The 18214-nt window shown below is 43.8% G+C and overlaps 1 protein-coding gene across 3 annotated transcripts in view; it reads right to left on the bottom strand.

Moving 5' to 3' along the window:
* The window catches only part of fnip1 (folliculin interacting protein 1), a 119986-nt gene that overhangs the window by 65230 nt on the left and 36542 nt on the right, over window positions 1-18214 (bottom strand). For all 3 annotated transcript variants that reach the window (XM_072590613.1, XM_072590614.1, XM_072590615.1), the window contains exon 2: window positions 3786-3912. In XM_072590613.1, coding sequence (XP_072446714.1) covers window positions 3786-3912 — 127 coding nt within the window. The remainder of the gene's footprint in view (window positions 1-3785; window positions 3913-18214) is intronic.

Below are 18214 nucleotides of genomic sequence, written 5' to 3'. Positions count from 1 at the left end.
GGAAGTCCACGTAATGTTCTCACATGCAAATTCACTTTTTTCCACTCTCATTTCGACCACTCACAGAACATTATTTCAACTTCTTCCCAATAAATTATCATTATCAATACAGAACAACCTCGATAATCTGAACGAGACAGGCAGGGTGTATTTTGTTCGGATAACAGATAACGTTTTTACAGGATCTTGACATTCGGATAACCGAGGTTGTTCTGAATTGGTACACTGAGAAACAGATTGTACCAATTCCACCTCTTTACCCAAAGCATCGCAATACCACCTTACACACTATTACAAAAACAAACTGAATGTAACATTGCTATTGCCATCCTTACTTTAAAAGTAAAGCCACTCTATTCCAACAAATCCTTGGTTAAGATGATGGAAATGGAACACATTTTTCAGAGGCAAATTGCAAAGACAGTGGCATAGTGGTAATGTCACTGAACTCGTATTCCAAACTCCAGGTTATTGTTCTGGGGACATGTTCAATCCCAATGGTAAGTGCTTAACTTTGAAGTTAGTAATCAGTAAAAACCTGGAATGGCGACCATGTAACCACTACTAATTGTTGTAAAGAATAAATGATTTGGCTCACTCATGTCCCTCAAGGAAGGAAATCTGTCATCCTTTAACTGGTCCAGCTTCCATGTGACTCCAGACCCACAGCAATGTGGCTGACTTTTAACTGTCTTCTGGGAATTAGGGGTGGGCAATAAATGTTGGTTCAGACACCCATATCTCAAGTATGACTAAAAGCAAAAGACCAACTCCACCCTCAAAACCACATCAAATAACTGACTTTCTGACAACCAATCCCTCATCCTACTCAACCTGACTACTCCCATTTTTACCCCTACCTTGACCCTGTTAAGAATTGGGTTACCTATTCCGTTGTGCTGATTGCAACCTCCTTTCCTTTCTGCTCTTCTCATTTCTCCCCATTCCATGACACTCCTTCCAATGCAATTTCAGATATCCTATTACTTTCTATTCTATTTGACTTGAATTAACCGTTTTATAACTCCCCATAAGCAAAACAGGAAAGTCAACTGCACTTCTTGCCACTGATCATGAAGAGTGAATTGTACTTTTTTCACTGTCCTCCCTACTATCCATAACAGAAGTTTTCTTTTCTTTATTATTTCCCCTTTTAGAAGAAATAGGCAGTAATGTATTTGCCAGAACACCTTGTCAAGTCCAATTTTAAAATTACTCTCAGTAAATTATTTTGGGTACAATCAAAATAGGGTTTGTTAGCGCATTTAAAACCAGAGGGATTGTTTTGTGCCACACTCTCTCACACATGCATCCAAGAAAGATAGAAAAAAGCAAAGTTTGAAACTACTTAAAATAAAAAAAACAGCAGAATTGGAGGCCACATTAATGCTTATTTGAGGTTCTTTTAATTGGCTGTGCACCGAACTGTCTTATGTAGAAGTTTAGCCCAATTTGAATTGCTCTGAATGCAATGCTATAGATTGGGAGTTGGCTCACTAGGCAGATGAAACCCAGGATGCTCTGAGATCAGAATTTGGTGTACAGCAAGGCGGGAGCTCCTTACTTTTCAGGTGTTATAAGCAGATTGATAAACATACAAAGCTGTATGGTTTGAGTCAGATAGATCTACAGCACTGAAAAAGGCTTTGTAGCCCATCATGTCTACAGTCGAAAACACCAAAATATTCTAATATAATTTTCAGCAATTGGCCCATTGCTTTGCTTCTAAATGTTGAGTTTCTGCCTTTACAGCCCTTAAAAGGTGGTGAATTCCAGAAAAGTTTTACTCCACATCTCCTCTAAACCTTCTACCTCTTACCTTAATTCTATGCCCCAATCTCTCCATCAAAGGGAAAAAGTGTTCTCTTGTCTGTCCTATCTACCCCCCTTCTAATTGTATATATGTTTATCAATCACATCCCCTCTCCATAACAGAGACACCCCAGTCAGTCAAATCTTCTCTTCAGGCAACATACTGGAGAACCTCCACTGCACACTCCAGTTTATCCACATTCATCCTACAATGTGGAGTCCAGAACTGCACACAATACTCCAGCTTTAGCCTAACTAACATTTTATACAGTTCCAGCACAAGCTCCCAGCTCTAAAACCCCATGCTTCAATGAGCAAAGGCAAGTATACTAAACCACTTTATCCACATATCCTGATATCTTAAAGGTGATTCAAACAAACCAACATTGTCAATCAGTCATGTAACTGGGGCTTCTGATTGAGACACTATGCTAACAAGACAGATTTTAATGATCTCTACAGAAAACCTTTTTTTGCCATAGATAATTGCGAAGTCATTCACAGAGTAATAATGAGTTTTGATTGTCCCAACTGTTGCGATCTGGCTGAGATATGTAGGCATGGCTGCAAAGTTAATGTAACATCAGCTAAGTTGGATCCCAGGAGGTGATCAGTTCATTTTGTTTTCTGGTATTTGCTATATATTTCTGGAAGTCAGTCAGTCAATTTGTCCATTCAGTGTTTAATAGCAGCCATTTAAAAATCCAGAAAGAGTCCATTTTAAAAGAAATTCAACTGTTTTTAAAGAAACAATAAAGGATCTTGCTTTTTCTTTGTTCTGGCTTTTAGACTTATTCATTTTAAAATTTAATGCAGTGAAGAGGTCTTTTGACTCTGGGATTTTATTCCCCACTTTCAATTATTTCATCCGTATTACAACATACTCACCACATCTTAATATCCTTCTTTTATAAAGATAGTGGCAATTTAAAAATAAAGCAATTTTCTACTCCGGCAAACTCCTGCAAATACTGAAATCATATTTTAGAACAGACATTTGTCTTTCATCTATACTTCTGCATAGAATGCCAGAACATCTTCAAAACCTCACTATTTATACAAGTAGGGCAGTTGGATGATAATCACATGTTTTAAGAACTCATGCCATGTGATGAAATCACACATACGAGAGAGAGAGAGAGAGAGAGAGAGATTTGGAAACTTAAAACTTCCGATCAGCTCTAAGACTCCCATTAGGGTGCTTCTATGCTAAAGAATAAGATGATAAATTTTCCAGATATACTGTACCTAAACTAGCGTGTATTTATGCCTTTCACGACTGTAGAATACTCAAACCATCTAACAAAGAGTCACTGACCTAAAATATTATTTGCCGAACATGTTGAGGTTTTCCATCATAATTTGATTTCATTTCAATACTTCTAATATCAACATTTTGTTAACACACACAGAATGGTTTCTGATACATCAGAAAGAATGTATTATACTGAAATCCCAAATCACAGGCATAAGAGGCCACAATTCTCAAATGATCTTCCCATGCTGGTATCACGTCATGATGTATGTTTCTTCCCAATTTATGCATCACTGTCCTTGCAAAAAGCTGATCCCATAAAGGGCATAAATACCTGAACCAGTGACCACAACTATAGTCGATTCTCCTCCAAGGCTGACCAAACACAAACATCAACAATTCATAAATTTGGCATATCTCGCAATGTTTCCCACATTCAAGTTCAACTAAATGCCTGACTTAACCCTCTTTTTTTTAAGTGGCTCGATCTGGAGCATATAACATTTCTAATCGGAGACAAAAGTAAAAAAACTCTGGATTGCTTTCTGTTGCCCGGAATAGAATTTTCTTTTTAAAAATGCAGTACCGCATGTTATAGATAGATGGTACACCTCTTTCACCTTCTCCCACCCACTGAACCAATAAACCTGAAAATAGGTCAATACAAATGAAGAGATAAAATTTCACACGTACAGATCAGACTTGCTAATTCACTTACTAAGGCTGTAGTTTCCTCAGTCTTCTTTGTTGCTTTAGAGTCAAACAGAACATTTCTTCCTCGCCGTTCACAATCTTGGTAGACAATAAGTCTTATCTGGCTGGGATTGAACTCTGGAGCTGGCCAGCTTGAAACAAAAATAGTGACACAGTGAATAATAATTCCAAGCAAAACAAAAATGTCCATCCACAAGCTATTAATTTGGGCAATAATCCAGCCTGTGTTGAAGAGGATAACATTCTAGATCTCTTAATTTGGATTCAAGCTTTTGAGGCTGTAAATGAAGAGGAGGAAGGAATGAATGACAAGAGAAAAAAAAGATAGTAAATTCACAGGATAGGGAAGAGGGAGTGGTTGGGAGAAAGTACGGAAGGGGTTGATAGGAGTTGGGGGTAGAGAGATTGATTGCATGGAAATGCGTTTTACGAAACTTGAAACACAAATTCAGCACAATAATGGCGATTTTCTTATAAGAACTCGCTTTCCCAGCGATTCACCTCTAGGACATTTTTACTACTTCCTATTATTATGCTGGAGGGGGAATCTGCCGATTTCAGAGGATTGTACATGTGGCAATCTCAGGATGCTAAACAAGGGAGTGAAGCCCTCAGAAATGTGAAAGGGAGGTCATATTAGAAGAGGTTCTATTTCCCAAAACTAGCTTTGAGAAATAATTTCTAAAAAAAAACTAAGTTATGAAAGCCCTATGACTATATTGATAAAACCATTTTTATGACATTTGTCTATTAATTTTACTCATTTGTCACATTCATGGATGTTAGATTCAAACTATCATTCAAGCCTTTTGCTTTTTAAATATATTGATAATACATACAAAAGGAATTCTAGATCAGGATGCTCAACAGTATGCTTTTCACTTTCCTAAGCTGTAGAACATGACTGAAAGGAAGAGGCTTGTTGGTCAAATAAATCTGTCCATCAAGTACATGCAAACAAAAATATTAGTCGGCAGAATATTGTTTCCATAAATTGCACATTCAGTTGAACTTTCCATAAAGCTGCATGTTGGGTTCAACCAACACAGCTTGCCAATAATATATACTTTAATTCAAACAAACACCTTTCCTAACAAGCTATACTTTGTAAAGGCAACTGCAGCTATGAATCTGCTATTTTAGTCTTTCCTTTAAAAGATAAAGGCTTGCCTTCAGAAAGTGTTTATTAAGAGCAGTGGATGACTGAAAGCACTTTACATCCAGTGATGCTCAACTGAAGAGCCACTGCTAAAATGCAAGCAACATAGAATCCAGTTCGACAAGGTCTCACAAAGCAACATGTTAACAATCAAATCACGCAGTTATTTTGTGCTGTTGTTTAAAAGAAATATTACTCAGAACGGAGGATTTCACTCTTGCTCTTCTCGGAATAGTGCTACGGGATCTTTCATATCCACTGGGAAAGGGCAGATGCATCTCTGGAAGGACATCGATTTCCAAGTACTGGGCTGGAGTGCAAGTTGATTTTTATACTCAAGCCCTGAAGGAGGACTTAAACTTGCAACATTCGGATTCAGAGGACAGCATGCTACCAAATGGGCGTTGGCTGAAACATCCATAACTTTTCAACAAGTTGCTTTCTCAGCACAATCACTGCCTTTCATGTGTGCATATGATCTTCATTACCATTATTTAAAACAAATACTGTTGCTTGATTAATCACTTCAAATTTCCTATGTTTCTTTAGTAGTAAAAAGAAAGATGGATAAAATCACCTTTGCTTGACAGCATTCTTCTTCAGAAAATGAAAAGCTCATGGTCACTATGTCAGAGTTAGTTCTGGTGCACTGCTTCCTGCCTTCTGTTCATTATAGAAGATTTTTATGCCTACGCCTTCCTGACTTTCTTTTGTCACCAAGATCAACCTCAAAAACTGAACCAAAACATTAAACTTGGTTCCATTTACATTACCTCTACCACAAAACTGCATAGCACATTCTCAAACATGCTCAGAGGACAAGTCACCATCATACTGTAACATTCCCACAGCTATAAAGGGAAAGTATTTCTCATTAAAACACCAGTTTGAGCAAATAGGAACGGTCAAAACAAGTACAACTTTGCAAACTCAACACTTTTTCACTCAAACATATTTTGAAAAAAAAAGTGATATGACATAAGAACCAAACACAAGTTGGGTTTTAGATATTACTTTTAAGCAACTTCAATAACTACTTAGCTATATCTCGTAAGTTTAACAAGCCATTAAAGAAACCTTAATGAGAAAAATTAGACACAGTGATATATTTCGTCAGATGACCAAAGTATTTATTCAAAGAGGGGAAAGTGAGGACTGCAGATGCTGGAGATCAGAGCTGAAAATGTGTTGCTGGAAAAGCGCAGCAGGTCAGGCAGCATTCAAGGAGCAGGAGAATCGACCTTTCGGGCATGAGCCCTTCTTCAGGAATGAGGAAAGTGTGTCCAGCAGGCTAAGATAAAAGGTAGGGAGAAAGGACTTGGGGGAGGGGCGTTGGAAATGCGATAGGTGGAGGGTGATAGGCCGGAGTGGGGGCGGGGGCGGAGAGGTCAGGAAGAAGATTGCAGGTTAGGAAGGCGGTGCTGAGTTCGAGGATTGGGACTGAGACAAGGTGGGGGGAGGGGAAATGAGGAAACTGGAGAAATCTGAGTTCATCCCTTGTGGTTGGAGGGTTCCTACACGGAAGATGAGGTGCTCTTCCTCCAGCCATCATGTTGCTATGGTCTGGCGATGGAGGTGTCCAAGGACCTGCAGGTCCTTGGTGGAGTGGGAGGGGGAGTTGAAGTGTTGAGCCACGGGGTGGTTGGGTTGGTTAGTCCAGGTGTCCCAGAGGTGTTCTCTGAAATGTTCCGCAATTAGGTGGCCTGTCTCCCCAATATAGAGGAGGCCACATTGGTGCAGCGGATGCAGTAAATGATGTGTGTGGAGGTGCAGGTGAATTTGTGGCGGATATGGAAGGATCCCTTGGGGCCTTGGAGGGAAGTAAGGGGGGGGGGGGGGGGGGGGGAGGTGTGGGCACAAGTTTTGCATTTCTTGCGGTTGCAGGGGAAGGTGCTGGGAGTGGAGGTTGGGTTGGTGGGGGGTGTGGACCTGATGAGGGAGTCACGGAGGGAGTGGTCTTTTCAAAACACTGATAGGGGAGGGGAGGGAAATATATCCCTGGTGGTGGGGCCCGTTCCGAGCTTGCGGAAGTGACGACAAATGAGACGCTGGACATGGAGGTTGGTGGGGTGGTAGGTGAGGACCAGTGGGGTTCTGTCCTAGTGGCGATTGGAGGGGCGGGGCTCAAGGGCGGAGGAGTGGGAAGTGGAGGAGATACGGTCCGGAGTCCGTGCGGGGTCAGTCGTTTCCGTACAACCCAGATGGCCTCCTTCTTCAAAGACCGCAATTTCCCCTCAGACGTGATCGATGATGCCCTCCACTGCATCCCCTCCCCTATCAGCGTTCCGAAAAGACCACTCCCTCCGCGACTCCCTTGTCAGGTCCACACCCCCCACCAACCCAACCTCCACTCCTGGCACCTTCCCCTGCAACCGCAAGAAATGCGAAACTTGCGCCCACACTACCCGCCCTTACTTCCCTCCAAGGTCCCAAGGGATCCTTCCATATCCGCCACAAATTCACCTGCACCCCCACACACATCCTTTACTGCATCCGCTGCACCCGATGTGGCCTCCTCTATATTGGGGAGACAGGCTGCCTACTTGTGGAACGTTTTAGAGAAGACTCCGTGGCTCAACACTTCAACTCCCCCTCCCATTCCACCAAGGACATGCAGGTCCTTGGACTCCTCCATCGCCAGACCATAGCAACACGATGGTTGGAGGAAGAGGCCTCATCTTCCGCCTAGGAACTCTCCAACCACAAGGGATAAACTCCGATTTCTCCAGTTTCCTCATTTCCTCTCCTCCCACCTTGTCTCAGTCAAATCCCTCGAACTCCGCACTGCCTTCCTAACCTTCCATCTTATTCCTGACCTCTCTGCCCCCACCCCGGCCTATCACCCTCACCTTGACCTCCTTCCACCTATCGCATTTCCAACGCCCCTCCCCCAAGTCCCTCCTCCCTACCTTTTATCTTAGCCTGCTGGACACACTTTCCTCATTCCTGAAGAAGGGCTCATGCCCGAAACATCGATTCTCCTGCTCCTTGAATGCTGCCTGACCTGCTGCGCTTTTCCAACAACACATTTTCAGCTATTTATTCAAAGAGGTTGGTTTTAAGGTGTGTCTGAAAAAGGAGCAAAGAGAGGCAGCATAGTGGAGATTGAGAATTCCAGGGCTTGTCATCTAGGTCACTGAAGATAAGGCAAGGGACAATTAAAATTGGGAATCCTCAAGAGGCCAGAATTACACATATTTTGGAGGGCTATAGGACTGGAGGAGATTAGCTGAGTTCAGGGAGGGATTTGAAAAAAAAAAGCTTAAATTTCAAAATCTGTGTATTTCTTGACCAGGAGTGAATATAGGGTTTGTAAGGACAGGAATAGAAGATGACTACATTGAGTACAAGTATGGCAGTGGCTCTCAACCTGCATTACAGTCCAAATTGGAATCACGGAAACAGCGATTAGGGTTGAGAGAAATAAAACCACATTGATCTCCTGTCACCTTATGCTGTCCATGCAGCAAATTCTCTCCCAAGCAGCTCAGCTATGTGACTATTTTCAAAGCTGCGATTACCATCTCCTCGCAGATTTTCCATGACTTCCTACAGCTGAAGGCTTTACAGGGAAATTTGCAGGTTGCTGTCAATCTGAAGGAGGTACTTCCCATAGATCTAACCTGGTATGATTTTACTATTCCCATGCATCATTCCCAAACTCTATATTCTCTATTTTAGCCAATGCAAAAGTAAACTTTAAATAAAAGCAGGGAAGGAAGATCATTAGATCAGTGCGCCTGATCTATTTGAACCCAAATTGATAAGGACAGAAGTTGACTAGTGTACAAATGGCCTTCGATACAGCCAGCTTACTGGATTGCAGCTCGAGTTTCTTGACCAAGTAGTGATTAATAGGAGAGCTTGCAGAGTCTGTATTAATAGCTCATCAACTGTGGGAGAAAAGTAACACCTAATCCCTTCAAATAACTGGAATCAAAAGAATTTCAATTTAGTAAAAAGGAACTTTCTGCATACAAATTACCATTTATTTTAAAAGAACCGCTGAAACCAAGAACCCTTATGAAACTGAATTCTCTTAGACTCAAAACACTTTCTACAGTGAAGGCTTGGGATTTTCATAGATGTATGATGATATAAAATCTTGATCAACAGCAGGCCTGTCCAACTTTTTGACATTGGGCACCATAGTTTTATTTCACTCACTCAAGGGCTTGATGAGCGAATGAGAAAGACAAAGTTTTAATGTTGGGTTGAACTCTAAGTTCAAAATAAATATTGGTGTATGAAGAAAACAAATAAATCACCAATAAATGACAAAATAATAACTTGATCATTTTTTTAAAAAGTGGTTACTAAAGATGACCATTAAACAGTGCCAAGTAGCAGAGTTAATTAATTTTATATTTCCTCAACAAGTGCAGACAGAAAGTTTGGGAGGAGCGGGGAGGGAAAGAGACAGACAGATCAGAACATGAAAAAAAATTCTCTCTCTAAATAACCCAAAGCATGCACACAGAGTAGGTAGACAAAATTTTCTTCAGTCCTGACTCACTTTGGAACAATACACTTCTGGCCACTTTTGAAGGAATAAAAATGTGAAGGCTTATAATGTTCATATAGCTGTTGATCAAGGATTCTAGCACATGCAGACAACTCATGAGACACATGCAGCAGTCTCTCTGGTTTTAGCAGATACAGCTTATTTAGGAAACAGCATGCACTAGTCTTCCATGCATCTTCAAAGAGGACAATTAAGTTTCACACTGGATTCTCAACAAGGGTGCCTCAGAAAGGCAGAGAGGAGTTGGGGCAATGCTTCTCCAATTACAAACTAAGCAAATAAACTCTAAGGAAAACTAGATCTCTCAGTCACAAACTCGGTCATAGATTTTCCCACAAGTCCCAAGTAATTAGATGAAACCAAGTGACTTCCAAGAAATATCTTATTAAAATAATGTTCCAGTATCCAAAGAAACCTTTAAATGATTTATTTTCTAAAAATAAAATCCAGATAATCATAGAACTGGAAACCAATCCATGTTTGCCACAGACTTTCAAACTGAAAACTAAAAATAAATGTGAAGCCTTCATACACACACTGACTCAGACCATCAGATGCTCACATTGGAGAGTGAGAGTCTATTCTTTCCCCAACCAAATCAGTCAACCACCTCCCCTACAAATAGGCTACTTCTCCCTTAATGTAGGATCCCAGTCGTATGCAAGGCCATCATTGCTCGTGTCTACATCTTAGACTGAATGTAGCTACGGGCAGTCCCTCGGTCCTGTTCTTGAGCAGGTTTGTATGTTGATTTATAAGTAAGTCAGAACACAATGCATGACAATATATTGTTTAAAATCACACAACACTAGGTTATAGTCCAATGGATTTAATTGGAAACACACTAACTTTCAGAGCAGTGCACCTTCATCAGGTGGTTAGCAGATACAGTTTACTTAGGAAAGTAAGCGTCGCTCCGAAAGCTAGTGCTTCCAATTAAACCTGTTGGAGTATAACCTGGTGTTGTGTGATTTTTAACTTTGTACACCCTAGTCCAACACCAGCATCTCCAAATCATGACAATATATTGACATTTGTAAGTACGAGGAAATGTTCACAGGGCAGAACTTTAATATTAATAACACCCCATATATGATCTCGTCCATAAGTCAGACATTCATTAATCAGAGGCCGCCTGCATTCATTTTGGCATTACTCCTAAAGTCGCAATGTTGCTCACTCATATGCGATCGTGATGGGCTCAGTAGTGTAACTAGCAGTCACAACATGAGACAGAAACTGCTTTTGATTGTGCAGGAACTGCTTCGCCAATCTTTCACTTTCACTTCCTTGTATCTTGAAGACTGGGTTCAAGAGCTGAACTGAGGTTCAGGTAGGCCTGACATTCATCTGTGGGCTGTATTTTGGACAATCCAGAGAGAAGGTACAAAAATTTAAACTTAACTGAATGTCATTACACCGCTTTATCATAGCCTTCTTTTTGTTCGCACCCAAGATTGCATTAAGTGTCAAATGTCGAAATGGAGCGATGCAGCAAAAAAAATACTCAGGCAGCACTGGAGCAAGGACAAGGCAGCAGGTTTTTGGCTGACCTCAAGTTTAGAGGTTAGAATGTGGAGGCTGGCCAGGATTGTGTGGAAGTCAAATCTAGTGGTAACAAAACAACAGGGGATCAGCCAATGAAAGGGGAAAAGGTCAAGTGACTTCACAGAGATAGAAATTGGGGAGGGGGTGGTGGTGGTGGTCATAGTTTAGCTCAGATACAAAATTGGAAGCTTGGTCTCGGGTCAAATATGATGTCTGTTCTACAAACTGTTTGGCTCTGGCTCAGGAGCAAAGTCAGTAGGTAGGGATTGGAGCTTGCGTTTAAACTAAACACGATGGCTTCAGTTCCCCAGTGTTTAATCAGAGGAAATTTCTGCTCAGCTTGCAGTGTATATCAAACAAGCACTCTAATAATTTAGCAACAACACAAAAGTTGAGAACAGTGCATAACTGGAGTTGATGTCTTCAACATGTAGGTGAAAACTACTTAGTTAATAATGAGACACAACAGGCAAAACAGATTAAGAAATTAAATTCAGAAAAAAATTTTATTTTGTGCACAAAAGAATTGAAGAATGCTTGGCAACAAATTTTCTGCTCTATTGATTGCAGTTTATGCCCCAATCAGAACAAAGCTCACATTAAACTTTTGAAAAAAACCTGTGAACCTGAGGGGCAAGGAGAAAGAAAACGTCAGTGGGAAAAATATCAATGAAGTTAATGGTTAATTTCCAACCCCCAAATCAGATGATATGCAAACTACGATCAGAGATTCTCCTTTAGCTTTTAAATATTAAATCAAGTTAAACATGTACATTTTCAGCAGAAGCACTTCATGTATTTACAGACTAGGTTTTAACAGGATACAATACAGGCTGAAAAATATGTTGCTGGAAAAGCACAGCAGGTCAGGCAGCATCCAAGGAGCAGGAGAATTGATGTTTCAGGCATAAGCCCTTGTTCAGAAATGAGGAGGGTGTGCCAAGCAGGCTAAGATAAAAGGTAGGGAGGAGGGACTTGGGGGAGGGGCGTTGGGAATGCGATAAGTGGAAGGAGGTTAAGGCGAGGGTGATAGGCCGGAGAGAGGGTGGGGGCGGAGAGGTCGGGAAGAAGATTGTAGGTCAAGAAGGTGGTGCTGAGTCCGAGGGTTGGGACTGAGATAAGGTGGGGGGGGGGGGGGTGGAGAAATCTGCATTCATCCCTTGTGGTTGGAGAGTTCCTAGGCGGAAGATGAGGCGCTCTTCCTCCAGGCGTCATGTTGCCATGATCTGGCGATGGAGGAGGCAAGGACCTGCATGTCCTTGGCGGAGTGGGAGGGGGAGTTAAAAAGTGTTCAGCCACGGGGTGGTTGGGTTGTTTGGTGCGGGTGTCCCAAAGGTGCTCTCTGAAACGTTCCGCAAGTCGGCAGCCTGTCTCCCCAATGTAGAGGAGGCCACATCAGGTGCAGCGGATGCAGTAAATGGTGTGTGGGGAGGTGCAGGTGAATTTGTGACGGATATGGAAGTATCCCTTGGGGCTTTGGAGGGACGTAAAGGGGGGAGGTGTGGGCGCAAGTTTTGCATTTCTTGCGGTTGCAGGGGAAGGTGCCAGGAGTGGAGGTTGGGTTGGTGGGGGGTATGGACCTGACGAGGGAGTTGCAGAGGGAGTGGTCTTTCCGGAACGCTGATAGGGGAGAGGAGGGAAATATATCCTTGGTAGTGGGGTCTGTTTGGAGGTGGCGGAAATGACAAAGGATGATACGATGTATCTGGAGGTTGGTGGCGTGGTAGGTGAGGACTAGTGGGGTTCTGTCCTGGTGGCGATTGGAGGGGCGGGGTTCAAGGGCAGAGGAGCGGGAAGTGGAGGAGATGCGGTGGAGAGCATCGTCAACCACGGAGGGGAAATTGCGGTCTTTGAAGGAGGAAGCCATCTGGGTCGTTCAGTATTGGAATTGGTCCTCCTGGGACCAGATGTGGTGGAGGCGAAGGAATTGGGAATATGGGATGGCGTTTTTACAGGGGCAGGGTAGGAGGAGGTGTAATCTAGGTAGCTGTGGGAGTCAGGCTGCATTGATATCCTAATGTACTTAGTTAACTCTATGCTTCCCAATGCACTTGCTGGAAATGGTTTGGGGATTGGGGTGTGGTTGTTAAACGATTTTTAGCTGTGGCTTGGTGGTTTCAGCAAATATCTTGGTCCAAGTTATTCTTCCTTTTAATGATTTTGTTTAAGATGAGAGGGGAATGATTCAAACTGGACCTACAGGGCAACATTTTCACCCAGATGGTTGTGCGTGTATGGAATGAGTGCCAGAGGAAGTGGTAATGGTTGGTACAATTACAACATTTAAAAGACATCTGGAAGGGTATATGAATAGGAAGGGTTTAGAGGGATATGGGCCAAATGCTGACAAATGGGACGAGAATATTTTGTGCAGAGAAAGATTATTCTGAAATGAAATTGAGAGTATTTCTAGGTTCTTTATGTGGTACAGAATTTGGTTTTAGGGTGGTTTGGTATACAGTAGAACTATGCTAGATTGTACAGGCAGACATACTTGACCTAATCCTTAACAATCTGCCTCATGCTGATACATCAGTCCATGTTTGTTTGCTGATCACTCTTACTGATGCTGTCCTTGTGGAGACAAAATACCGTCCTCACGTTGAGAATACCTTCCATCATGACGTATGGCACTATCACCACGCTAAATGGAACAGGCTTCAAAACAGATCGGGCAAAACAGGACAGGACATCCATGAGGTGCTTTGGGCCACCAAGAATAGCAGAATTGTACTTCAGCACAATCTACATCCTCATGAGCCTGCATAGTCACAAGTCCTCTGCCGCAATCTGCCTTCAGCAGCCTATTGGACATCCATCTCACTCAAAATGACGGAGCAGATCACCCTTAATGCCAACCTAAAAGGGCACAGTGATTGGCTGACACAAATCACCATGACCCTGCAGTTTACTGACATGATTCCGTCTGTGACTCGACACTAAAACTACCAGGTGAAAGCTAACTAGTGATGAGATCAGCTAGATGTCCTGCAGCATTCCCTCAGTGGCCACTCTCACTTAATTAGTGATGTAGCCATTTCTTCTGATAGTCAGTTTGCCCTTCCTGGCTCCTGGGATAGAACTCTGTGAATTTGAGATTTGACAACAGGGCTGACGACCAAACAATTTATGGGTAACGGCAAGGACGTACTGAGTGTTACCTTTTCAATCGTTATCATCAATCCAGGGGATCAACCCTGGTTCAATGGATACTGCTGGAGGGCATCCCAGAAGCAGCACCAGGCATACCTAAAAATGAGGCGTCAACCTGGTGAAGCTACCAAACAGGACTACTTTTATGCCAAACAGTATCAGCAACAAGTCCTGTACCCCACACAAAGCAACCCCAAAACCAACGGGACAGATCTAAGCTTTGCAGTCCTGCCACATCCATTCATGAATAGTGGTGAACAATTAAACAATTTACTGGAGGAGAAGCCTCCACAAATATCCCCATCCTCAAATGATCGAAGAGCCCAGCACATCAATACAAAGTGTAAGGCTGAAGCATTTGCAGCAATCTTAAGTCTGAAGTGTCAAGTGGAAGATCCATGTTGGCCTCCTCCAGTGGTCCCCAGCATTACAGATACCAGACTTCAGCCAATTTGACTCACTCCACGTGATATCAAGAAATGGTTGAAGACACTGCATTGTCAAAGACGATGGACCCTGACAACATTTTGGCAATCGAACTGAAAACATGTGCTCCAGAAGTTGATGCTCCACTAGCCAAGCTCTTCCATACAGTTACAACATTGGCATCTACCCTAGAATGTGGAAAATTATCCAAGTGTGTTCTGTAAATAAAGTGCAGGCCAATTCCAACCCAGCCAATTACCACCTCATTAGTTTACTCTCCATCGTCAGTAAAATGATGGAAAATGTCAGCAACTGTGCTATTAAGCAGTACTTGCTCAGCAATCACCTGCTCAGTTTGGGTTCCGCCAGGTTGATTCAGCTCCCAACCTCGCTACAGCTTTGGCCCAAACGTGGACAAAAGAGCTGAATTCCAGAGGTGAAGTAAGAGTGACAGCCCTTGACATCAAGGCTGCATTTGACTGAGCGTGTAATCAAGGAGCCCTCGCAAAACTGAAATCAATGAGAATCCAGGGGCAAATGCTCCGTTTCTTGGAGTCATACCTAGCACATTGGAGGATGGCTGTGTTTGTTGGAGGTCAATAATCTCAGCTCCAGGACATCTCTGCAGGAGTTCCTCAGGGTGGTGACCTCAGCCAAATCATCTTCAGCTGCTTTATGAATGACCTACCCTCCAAGTCAGAAGTGCAGATGTTCACCAATGATTGCACAATGTTCAGCACCGTTCGCAATTCCTCAGGCTGACAAGTGGTAGGTAACATTCATACCATTCATATAAATACCAGGCTACGACCATCACCAATAAATACAATTTAACCACCACCCCTTGACATGCAATGGTGTTACCATCACCGAATTCCTCCATTATCAAAATCATTGACCAGAAACTCAACTGGACTCATCACATAAAAACACAGTGGCTACAAGAGCAGATCAGAGGCTCGAAATACTGTGGCGAGTAACTCACCTCCTGACTCTCCAAAACCTGTCCAATCATCAACAAGGCACAAGTCAGAAGTGTGTTGGATCACTCCCCATTTGCCTGGATGAATGCAGTTCCAACAACTTTGAAGAAGCTTGACACCATCCAGGACAAAACTGTCCACTTGATTGGCACGACATCCACAAGCATCCAGTCCTTCCACCATTAACGCTTCGTTCACGTTGTTGTGATTATCTGCAAGATGCACTGCAGCAATTCACAATGATCCTCAGAAAGCACCTTTCAAACTCACCACCACCTCCATCTAGAAGAACAAACGCAGCAGCTAAATGTGAACACCACTACATCCAAGTCCTTCCACAAGCCACTCACCATCTTGACTTGGACATTTGCCACCATTCTTTCTGTGCTGCTGGGCAGAAATCCTGGAATTCCCTCCATGCAGCCACTTCTGCCCGAAAAGACACTACTCACCTCGACACGGAAGCCTCGATTGTCAACATCACTTCCGCCACCAGCGACGTCACCCGTTGTGAATCAAACTGAAAGGCCAGCTGCGTTGGTCATGACGTCACTTCTGCCCCTGTGGACACAGCTATAAGCCCTACTTCTACCCCCTTTCTGAACACCACTTCCGTTGGTGATGTCACTCCTGACCCTATAATCACGCCCACTCAAGTAACTGTCTCTGCCCCCACCTCCAGCTCCATTCCAGGTCCTAGCTCCCAGTCCTGTCATGTATTCACCATCCCCCCAGACCTCCCCCTTACCGAGGATGAACGTTTAGTCCTCAGTAAAGGCCTCACCTTTATCAATTTTAAGCTTCCAGATTAAAGGGTTCAACACACACTGCGACCTTGAACGTTTCTTCCATCGCGTCCCGGCCCACTTTTTCAAACAAGACACGCGTCCACTCACGGAGGACCCCTTTGTCTGCCTCCAACACACCCCATCCACCTGGACACCCTGTGCCAGCCTGTTACCTACTCTGGACCTCTTCATCTCAAACTGTCACCATGATATCGACCACTTCAACCTGTCCACCCCCCTCACCCACTCCAACCTCCTGTCCTCAATGCATAGCCTTCCACCCCAACCCCAACCCCAACCTCATCAAACTCAAAGACAAGGGGGAGATGGGGTTGTAGTGTGGCTCACTGGCCTCTACACCACTGAAGCCAGGCACCAACTTTCAGATACCTCCGCCTACTGCCCCCTTGATCACGACCCCACTTCCCATCACCAAACAGTCATCTCCCAGACCATCCATAACCTTATCACCTCTGGGAATCTCCCATCCACAGCCCAACCTAATTGTCCATGAACCCGGCACTGCATTCCTACCGAAGATTCAGAAACCTGACTGCCCCAGTCAACCAATTGTCTCAGCCTGTGCCCAACCCACCGAATTCATCTCTTCCTACCTAGACACTGTCCTGTCCCCCTTCGTCCAGGAACTCCCCACCTATGTTCGTGACATGACACACGCCCTTCACCTCCTCCAAGATGTTCATTTCCCCGGCCCCCAACGCCCCATCTTCACCATGGATAGCCAATCCCTGTACACATCAATCCGCCATGACGAAAGGTCTCCAAGCCCTTAATTTCTTACGCTCACATTGTCCCAACCAGTACCCTTCCACCGACACCCTCAACTTCTCCTTCCAATCCTCCCACTTCGTCCAAACCAAAACCAAAGGGATAGCCATGGGCACCCAAATGAGACCCAGTTATGCCTGCCTGTTTGTCAGATATGTGGAACAGTCCATCTTCCGCAGTTACATCAGCAACACTCCCCCAACCTGTTCCTCCGCTACATTGCTAACTGTATCAGCACCACCTCGTGCTCCCAACACCTTCGCCAACACCTTCCACCCCGATCTCAAATTCACCTGGACTATCTCGGACATCTCCCTCCCCTTCCTGGAGCTCTCCATCACCATCTCCGGTGGCCAACTAACCACGGATATTTACTCCAAGCCCACCAACTCCCACAGCTATCTAGATTACACCTCCTCCCACCTTATCTCTAGTAAAAACACCATCCCTTATTCCCAATTCCTCCGCCTCTGCCACATCTGTTCCCAGGATGACGAATTCCACCCCAAAGTCCTAGATGACCTCCTCCTTTCATGATTGCAACTTCCCTTCCCACGTGGTTGATGATGCCCTCCAGTACATCTCCTCCACTTCAAGTACCACCACCCTTGAACCCTACCCCTCCCAAGACAAGGAACCTTCCACCCCATCAAATACCGCATACATTGCATCATCCTCTGCCACTTCCAAATGGACCCCAAAGATACATTTACCTCCCTACCCCTATCAGCGTTCCAGAGAGACCATTCCCTAAATGACTCCCTCATCAGGTCCACAGCCCCCACCAGCCCACATTCCACTCCTGACATCTTTCTCTGCCACCGCAGGAAGTGCAAAACCTGCGCCCACACTACCTCCTAAACTCCATCCAAGGCTCTAAAGAATCCTTCCACATCCATCAGAAATTTACTGTACCTCTATCAATGTCATTTATTGTATCCGTTGCACCCGGTGTGGTCTCCTCTACATCAGGAAGAGGGGATGCCTTCTCGCGGATGATTTCAGAAAACATCTCTGGGATACCTGCAGCCACCAACCCCACCGCCCCATGGCTGAACACTT

The sequence above is a fragment of the Chiloscyllium punctatum genome, chromosome 20 (assembly GCF_047496795.1).
Source record: "Chiloscyllium punctatum isolate Juve2018m chromosome 20, sChiPun1.3, whole genome shotgun sequence".
Lineage (NCBI taxonomy): Eukaryota > Metazoa > Chordata > Chondrichthyes > Orectolobiformes > Hemiscylliidae > Chiloscyllium > Chiloscyllium punctatum.
This window is presented reverse-complemented; position numbering and strand designations above follow the sequence as displayed.